The 9,328-nt window shown below is 58.0% G+C and overlaps 1 protein-coding gene across 1 annotated transcript; it reads left to right on the top strand.

Annotated features, from left to right (window-relative positions):
• Positions 1-7,704: 7,704 nt before the first annotated feature.
• Positions 7,705-8,933, top strand: LOC308233258 (interferon-induced transmembrane protein 3-like). The gene is made up of 2 exons (XM_080640157.1): positions 7,705-8,118; positions 8,663-8,933. The coding sequence occupies exons 1-2, from the start codon at positions 7,870-7,872 to the stop codon at positions 8,852-8,854; spliced, it is 441 nt and encodes a 146-aa protein (XP_080496283.1). The 5' UTR covers positions 7,705-7,869; the 3' UTR covers positions 8,855-8,933.
• Positions 8,934-9,328: the final 395 nt, after the last annotated feature.

Raw genomic sequence — 9,328 nt, 5'->3', positions numbered from 1 at the left:
GCAGGCGCAGGAAGTCCGGGCTGCCCCGAGCTCAGGCACAGGGGCTGGAGGTAAGCAGGCTGGGGTCTGACAGGAAATGGGAACATGGGGGGCGGGGGGTCCCCTGAGCCACGGTGGGAAGGGAAGAAAGGCCTTGGACAAGAGTTCACGTCCAGGCGCAGAAAAGGAGAAGGCGAGGCCCCTTGGCCCGATGGGCGGTGTTCAAGGGGCTTTCAAACACCATAAACAAAGCCAAGGCCGTGGACCGATAAGGAGAAAGTGTTCAGCCCTAAACCGCAGGCCACTGGCCAAGGCCCCTCACGTGCCGGGAACCTTAAAGCTGAGCCAGAAACGTGGAGGGACCCATGAGCACCACAGACATTAGAGAAAGAAAGGAATGCCCCAGCCGGTGTGGCCCAGTGGGTAGAGCGTCGGACTGCGGAATGACGGGTCCCGGGGTCCATTCCTGGTCAGGGCACGCGCTCAGGTTACAGGCTCGATCCCCAGCTGAGGGCGTGCAGAAGGCAGCTGGTCCATGATTTTCTCTCATCACTGATGTTTCTCTCTCTCCCTCTCCCTTCCTCTCTGAAATCAATAAAAATATATTGAAAGGAAGGAAGAAAGAAAGAAAGAAAGAAAGAAAGAAAGAAAGAAAGAAAGAAAGAAAGGAGGGAGGGAGGGAGGGAGGGAGGGAGGGAGGGAGGGAGGGAGGGAGGGAGGAAGGAGGAAGGAAGGAAGGAAGGAAGGAAGGAAGGAAGGAAGGAAGGAAGGAAGGAAGGAGGAAGGAAGGAAGGAAAGAAGGGAGGGAGGGAGGAAGGAAGGAAGGAAGGAAAAAAGGAAGGGAGGAAGGAAGGAAGGAAAGAAGGGAGGGAGGGAGGAAGGAAGGAAGGAAGGAGGAAGGAAGGAAGGAAGGAAAGAAGGGAGGGAGGGAGGAAGGAAGGAAGGAAGGAAGGAAGGAAGGAAGGAAGGAAGGAGGAAGGAAGGAAGGAAAGAAGGGAGGGAGGGAGGAAGGAAGGAAGGAAGGAAAAAAGGAAGGGAGGAAGGAAGGAAAGAAGGGAGGGAGGGAGGAAGGAGGAAGGAAGGAAGGAAGGAAGGAAGGAAGGAAGGAGGAAGGAAGGAAGGAAAGAAGGGAGGGAGGGAGGAAGGAAGGAAGGAAGGAAAAAAGGAAGGGAGGAAGGAAGGAAGGAAAGAAGGGAGGGAGGGAGGAAGGAAGGAAGGAAGGAGGAAGGAAGGAAGGAAGGAAAGAAGGGAGGGAGGGAGGAAGGAAGGAAGGAAGGAAGGAAGGAAGGAAGGAAGGAAGGAAGGAAGGAAGGATCTTCCAAACATAGCGACACAGGCATTGAGGGGATGTGGCGGTTTAGGGCTTTAGAGTTGGGGTGCATGGAGGAACTCAGGGCTACAGAGCCGAGAGGGTGCATCTCCACAGCGAGGAGGCGGCGCAGCTGCATCGCCAGGAGCCGGGCTGGGAGACCCGCAAGGTCTCTGCTCACAAAATCCAGGAGGAGGAAGGAAGCCCCAGGGAATGGACGACACTGAGGGGGGCGGCCTCGGGGTCCCCATAGTAACCAGTTCCAAGGGGACAGTGGCCAATCAGAGGGGCTGTCCGCACGGACCCGCAGCCTTTAGAAGCCAGGGAAACAGGAAGCGGGGCCCTTCCTCCCCCGTGGGCGTCTGCGCTGTTCTTTAGTGAACCTCCACCGGGCCCCACCTTCTGGCCGGGGACTCACTCTTCCACTCCAGGGGACACGCGTGGTCCCGTCCAAAGCTCCCGCCCCACAGGGAAGGGGCTGCGTCCCCTCGCGGCGGGGGTCAGCGTGCGGGCAGGTCTCCCAGGAGGAGTGGCCTCCGGCCCAGGCCCGGGTCTGGCTCAGGCCCCGTCGGATCCCCAGGCCGTTTAGGGAGAGGCCGTGCCTCCTGTCCCCTCAGCGACGGCCTCAGCTCAGAACCATCCCCGTGCCGGTCGCGGGATAGCGGGTTCGGCTCCTCCCCCGCACCCGGGCCCGGTGCGCACCCCCAAATCCACAGGGAGCGATCGGGCCAGGAGGCATCCCCCGAGTCTATGAGGGAGGACACCCCCCCACACCCCCCGGGGCCGGAAGGGCGGCTCCTGGAACAGCAGGCACCGGAGGAGGGGAGCTGCGTCCAGGTCCGGGGGTGCGGCTCCGCGGAGGGACGCTCAGGAGTGGGGCCGGGAGCCCACGCGCGGGGCCTGCAGGAGAGCCGAGCGCGTGCCCAGCTCGGTGCACACGCCTGGACGGCTCGCTGTGCAGAACGGAGCTTGCACCGAGGCTCAGGGGAGGCCGGTGGGGTTGGGTGGCCCCCAGGGGCCCTATGAAGTCGTGGTTCCCCATCTCCACACACAACATGGACAGAAACACACACGTGTTAGCTCACGTACATGTATGTCCATCTCCCCCTGCGGAGCGGCCTGGACGCTCGACACCCCCGGCCGAGGAGCCCGCCAGGCCCGGGCCTCGGCCCGGAGACCTTCCTCCATGAAGCACCAGGGCTCCTGGGAGAGGGCCGGGCCCGCGGGGCGGCCATGCCCATGGCCCTGGCGTGTGCTGAGCCCCGGAATGGAGGGATGGCCCACCGAGGACACAGAGGAGGCTGCAGAGGGACCCGGCGCCCACGCGGGAGCCCCAGCGTCTCCTCCACGTGAGCAAGGCCTCCTGAGAGCCCTGGACTGTCGGCCACCGAGGACAGTGAAGGGCCTCTCGGGTCTCCATGAGAAACCGGTTAGACGGGGACACGGAGAGAAGGGACAGCTGTCCTCGCCGTGGGGCTGCAGCTAGGACATGAGGACAGAGGGGAACGGAAAGTCACAAATGTCCCAAACGTGATCGTTGTAGGAAGATCCACCAATAGGGTGAACTGCAGGTCCCAGTTCGGGGAGAGGCCCGTTCTGTATAGTCTTCCAGGATCTGCACAATACATTAATGATGTGCCAAGAAAACGGTGATTTGGCACTATTTATTTATTTATTACAATACTAGAGGCCCAGTGCATGGATTCGTGCACATTGAAAGGAAATTATTTAGAAGGTGGCCGGCGGGGCAGGACTGGGCAGGACAGGCCGGACACGCCCTGGAGCCAACCTCCCACAGTCTCTCCTGGCTGCCTGGGCTTGAAGGGTGTCTGTAGAGTGAGGGGGGTCCCTCCAGCAGGTGGGGTCCCTTAGCCTGGCCTGCAGGGATCGGCTGAAACCGGCATCCTGACATCCCCCAACCAAGTGGTCCCGGAGTGCGAGAGGGCACTCTGCAAAGTTGCTGTCGCTGTGCAGCTCCTGCGTTGAGTGTCTGCCCCCTGGTGGTCATTGCACATCATAGCTACTGGTTGGACGGTTGAACATCAGATGGTTGCTTAGGCTTTTATATATAGAGATATTTTTATTGATTTCAGAGAGAAAAGGAGAGGCATAGAGAAATAGAAACATCCATGATGAGAGAGAATCATTGATCAGCTGCCTCCTGTACGCCCCCTACTAGGGATGGAGCCCGCAACCCCGTCATGGGCCAGGACCGGGAATCCAACCGTGACCTCCTGGTTCATAGGTCAACACTCGACCACTGAGCCATGCTGGCCGGGCCCGAAAACGGTTATTTTACATCGAGACACCCCGCAGACACCATCCTACAGAGATTAGGGTCACATCACAAAATCAACGCCTGGAGCTCCGGGCACCACCTTTCTGCAACATTGTTGCCAAAGATCATGGCAAGCGCAGGAAGGACTGGGAGCTGTGCTACAAAGTAGCTGGTGGATGCTGCTGCCTTCAGGAAAGACAAGCACTCAAGGGCTGTCACAGGTCGGCCGAGGGACCTGGCACAGGGCAAGGATGTCCGTGCAAACATCGGTGACCTGAGAGTTAGGTGTCCAGTTTAGTAACAGTCTTTTTAAAGTGGATTTCAGCCCTAACCGGTGTGGCTTAGTGGATAGAGCATCGGCCTGCGGACTGAAGGGTCCCGGGTTCGATTCCGGTCAAGGGCATGTACCTTGGTTGCGGGCACATCCTCAGTGGGAGGTGTGCAGGAGGCAGCTGATCGATGTTTCTCTCTCATCGATGTTTCTAGCTCTCTATCCCTCTCCCTTCCTCTCTGTGAAATATCAATAAAATATATATATATATAAAAAAAAAGAAAATAATTTTCTCTCCACCCTTCTGTGCCCGCAGGTCCCGCTCACCCTGGTGCTGCCCAACTTAACGGGACGTGGGGCAGCTCTGCAGAGCCCTCCGACCGAGACCTCACGCCCAAGCCAGCGCAGAGGTGAGAGTGTTGACCTCCAGCTGCACACACGGAACCAAAGACCCCGGGCAGGACTGGCCTTGGACGCGGACCTCTCAGAAGCAGAGGGCCTGCTGTCTGGGGGGGCCCCGAGACTGACGCCCCTTACCAGAAAGGCCCGAGCTCCAAGGCCCCCGGATGAGGAGAGATGACCTCCACGCTTCCCATGACCATCCCCCCAAGCCCTTGAACGCCGGGACCTAGTCCGGTGAACACCGCAGAGCGGAGGAACGGATAGGGTTGCCAACGCCGTGGTGGGCGCCTTCTCGGTCACTGAGCCTTTCCTTTCTCCAAACCCCGACCCACTGGGTTCTGACCGTCCGAAGCGCCGGGCGCACACGGTTGGATGTGGCCGCGCGGCGGGGTCCCTGGCTGAGACGCCCTGCGTTGGACACAGAACCCCAGCAGCACTGCACTGTGTTCCCCGTGGGTTGGAGCGTCCGGCCATGCACCGCAAGGTTGCAGGGTCGAGACCCAGTCCGGGCACGTGCCTAGGTTTCAGGTTCCGTCCTGGTCAGGGCATGCACAGGAGGCAGCCGATGGGTGTTCCTGTCTCACATCAATGTTTCTCTCTCCCTCCCCGCCTTCACCTCTCTCTAAAATCGATGTTAGCCCTAGCCGGTGTGGCTCAGTGGATAGAGCGTCGGCCTGCGGACTGAAGGGTCCCGGGTTCGATTCCGGTCAAGGCCATGTACCTTGGTTGCGGGCACATCCCCAGTGGGGGGCGTGCAGGAGGTATCTGATGGGTGTTTCTCTCTCATCGATGTTTCTAGCTCTCTATCCCTCTCCCTTCCTCTCTGTAAGGAATCAATGAAATATATTTTAAAAAATAAATATATAAAAATAAAATCAATTTTAAACTGTCCTTGGGTAAGTATTAACACAAATAAACAAAAGCCAGATTAACAGTACAAAACAGCCATGGGCAAACTACGGCCCGCGGGCTGGATCCGGCTGTTCTATCCGGTTCTCTTGCTCTCCCCTCCGCTCCTTTACTTTGAATTTATATTAGTTCACACAAACACTCCATCCATGCTTTTGTTCCGGCCCTCCGGTCCAGTTTAAGAACCCATTGTGGCCCTCGAGTCAACAAGTTTGCCCACCCCTGGTACAAAACCAAGAGATTAATAACTTCAGTGCCTCCTGCATACCGTGAGAGACCCCCAGAACCCCGAGTCGCCCAGGAAAGGCCCACGATGCCACCATAAACATCCCCTCCAGCTGAACACAAACCATGGGGGGGTGTCAGAGGCCATAAAGGGAGGGGGCCAGGGGAGCACAGCACACAGCGTAGGCCCTGACACAGACCTGCCTCCGCCTGTTCGGCGTGGATGGTGTTACAGAATTCGCCAGGCGACCGGGAAATACACAGGCGCACCCGGCGATACGGGAAAACCCCATTCATTTCCAGATGCACCAGGACGTGACTCAGGGCAGCCTGTGTCCAAATCCTGAGCAAGCAGACATGGAGAAAGCTCTCCCTTTCTACCCTTTGGTGTCTTTGTCCCCCGAATAAGGATCAGACTTCCGGACCTTTCCAGGGCTTTGCAAAAAGCCCCGTGTGTTGGGATGGGGCCCGTGAGACCACACCTAAGGCCTGGCCTGGCGCCAGCGCTGCTACCCCCCTCTGGGGGCTGTGTATGGTTCATGGTGTATGGCCTCTGTCAAATGGGAGCATTTAGGTAAATAGGTCTTGCGAGACCAGATAATTAAGGAAGGGGCAGTGACTAGACTCTAGGCTAACAGGAATGTGCATTAGGGATACTGATTAACTAGTGTTAACACTAGTTACAGGGCGAGGGTGATAGCCGCCCCCTCCCCCCTCCCCCCAAAATGTCTCATCTTCCTCATCAATAGTGAAGTATGGTAGCAACCACCCTTGGGTAAAAATTGCTGTTTAATAGTTTAACCTTGCTGCTTTGGGTTCTGTGCTCGTTTAAAAGTTATTTTGATTTTCTGAACTTATGTATGATTGAAAACTCCCTTGATGGCGGTTTGCATATCCCATTGATTGTGATCTCACGGGTCATCGAAGCTCATTCCTCTGGGACCCAGGACAGACAGTGATCCTAAATTGTCTCAGTAGCTACAGATAACTGAGTGTCGGTGGACTCAGGGGTCCCGGAATCTGGACAGCACAATTATTCTAAATCGTCCAGGTGGTCCCAGATAATGCGTTTCTGTTGATTCAGTGATTCGTAGATACGTTAGATAACTAACTTGCTCCAATTCTGCTTCTGTAAAAATGCTTTTTCACAAAACAGGTTCCTCATTCCAGACCCAACGATGTAATCGACACCTTTGTGATATTCTGCCAATATAAGCCAGATGTGGCGAGCTGTTCGGGGCTGCGAGGTCTGGAGCGCTTTTGCTCCCTCGTATGCCGCCGGCTTTTAATAAATGACTCCATAATTCGACCTTTTTTTGAGGCGTCCTTTGTAAGATGGGGGTTACACTATATGAGGCCAGCCCCTCTTCCCACAGCACAGACGCCCTGACCGTGTGAATGAGTCTTGCAAAGGGGATCCAACTTCTCTCTCGGGGCTTCTGTGCTTTGTGAACACAGTTCGCCTGAAACAACCCTGACCTCAAAGCAGCACGCTTCGCAGGAACAGCGGCTGCTCCCGGTGGACTGTGGACGGAAGGGGCCACACGCCGACCTGACAGCTCAGGGGAGGCCGGCCTGGCAGGTGTGCAAACTCAAAGCCCTAAAATAACCACCAAGGATGGTCTGAAAATGAAATACTTCACTGCAAACAGGTGCCAGGGCGGCGTCCTGTCCCGGCCTGTATTTTCCCGACAAAGATCAACGTAGATCTTAACTGAGCTCATTTGTCTTTGGGCCTCTAAGTTAACAATCGGTGAGACTTCTGGGGAACTTGTCACTTCCCGTCCCCTCCCCCCACCCCTCAGGGCACAACGAGGCACCAGGACGTTCCCTCACTGTTATTGTTATCCTGTCCGCTGCTCCCCCTGTTAACCACCCTGCGGGCATCTGCGTAAAAGGAGCACATGTCCATCATTTCACTTCTTATCCAATCCCAGAGGTTCCCTGCTTTGCTTTCTCCCGCCACCCCTAATCGATCACCAATGAATTTCAAGTACCCCAATGACATATTTTCCTTTGGATGGTAATTTATAAAAACAAGGTATGAACTCCCCATTCTCCGGAGCATTATCTCAATTCCTTGAGGCTCTGCTTCTCCCCATAGGTCGCCAGTTTGACACAAATACACTCACAACATTCTTTACAGGTCTGAACCATAACATCCCCTTCAGGGGGTGACTCCAGACACCAGAGGCACCCCGGGGCCCATTACAGCCTCAGTGAGGACCTGGGGTAGCTGAGACAGGCCTGACTGGAGTGACAGGGACAGGAAACGCCCCCCCCCCTCCCAGCCCGGCCCCCGCCTTCCTCCCCAGGCCTCCGCCTCTCTCTACTGGGCTCTGGTGTAACCTGACACTCCCTCGGCCGGGACGCCCTCCAGGAACATCGCCAAAACACAACTTGGGGGAAAACGAAACTTACAGGGAAAGGAAGCACCACTGAGGCTCCGTTATCCTGGGGTCCAGATCCGCACGCCGTCTGCTCCGCTCCGACACCATGAACCCCAACTCCCAGCCCTTCTTCCCTGGCGCCCGCACCGCAGTGTCCCCATCCTATGAGGTGCTCAAGGAGGAACACGAGGTGTCTGTGCTGGGGGGTCCCCAGAGCTCGATGGCAGCGAGGACGACGGTCATCAACGTGCAGACTGACACGGTGGTGCCCGACCACATCGTCTGGTCCCTGTTCAACACCCTCTTCTTCAACCCCTGCTGCCTGGGCTTCGTGGCGTTCGCCTACTCCGTGAAGGTGGGTGCGCGGGCGCTGCCTGGAAAGCGTGTGCGACTCCCACAGGTCTGCTGCCCAGACGGCCTTGGGATGGAGGAGCCCACGCGTGTGTGTGTGTGTGTGTGTGTGTGTGTGTGTGCAGGTCACGGTGAGACGGCCTGGGGACGGCAGGATCAGCCTTTGTCCCCTGGACTCCAAGGAATATCCTGTGGATCAAGCCAGAAATTACACTCCTCTGACTCACCCTGTGGCTTCAGGGCTCTGAATAGAGAACAAAAGTTCTCAAAAAACCCGGAGCCCTGGGAGGGGGGGTGTGGAGAAGCCTGCTGGGGGCCAGAGCAGGGGGAGAGGAGCCCTGAGGCCCTGGAGAGGCTGAGAGGCTGGAGGGAGGTCCCCCTGGCCTGGCCTGCTCAGGCTCCAGGGAACAGGGAGGGGGTCCCTGACCTGGCTGAGGGCAGGTGGAGGCTGGTCTGGGCAGGGAGCAGCCAGGGGCGGGCCTGAGTCCCAGCGCCTGGCTGTCCCCAGGGCCCGGCCAGACCCCTCACCATCATCTCTTCTCCCCCAGTCTAGGGACCGGAGGATGGTGGGAGACGTGATTGGGGCCCAGAGCTATGCGTCCACCGCCAAGTGCCTCAACATCTGGGCCGTGGTCTTGGGCATCCTTGTCATACTTGCCGTCATCATCACGGTCATCGTATTTTACACCACTGCAATGAATCGCGGCTACGGGGGTTCCTTTCACCTGCCCCAAGACTGAGGCCCTCACCCCTTTCCCAGCTGCGCAGACGCACAGGTGTCTGCAATGGAGGTCAATAAATAAAGCACGTGTATGTGACAGCGCTGTGTCTTCACCTGGGGAGGGTCCTGTGAGAGCCCATCTGCCCCTGAGACTGAGCCCACCACCACCTGCCCCCTGCCTGCTGCCCAGAGGTCAGGAGGGGCCTGGACCCGAAGCCAGGAGCGGCCAGGCCATCCTCCCTGCAGGAGCAGCGGTCCGCTCCCCGCCCGCGCCCCGCTCCACGATGTGAGCCATGAGCTGGGACCCGCTTGTTCAGGAGTGTCTCCTCCACCCACCCCGCCCAGCCTCCCCGTCTTTGTCCAGGCCCTTCCCAGAGTCTGGGGCAACGCCCTACGCCTCAACGGCTCACCGCCTCCGCCCCGCCCACCTCTTAGCCCCGCCCCGCCCGCTTCCTAGCTCCGCCCCGCCCGCTTCCCAGCCCCTCCCACACCC

Source organism: Plecotus auritus, assembly GCF_963455305.1.
Source record: "Plecotus auritus genome assembly, chromosome: 9".
NCBI classification, from domain to species: Eukaryota; Metazoa; Chordata; class Mammalia; order Chiroptera; family Vespertilionidae; genus Plecotus; species Plecotus auritus.
This window is presented reverse-complemented; position numbering and strand designations above follow the sequence as displayed.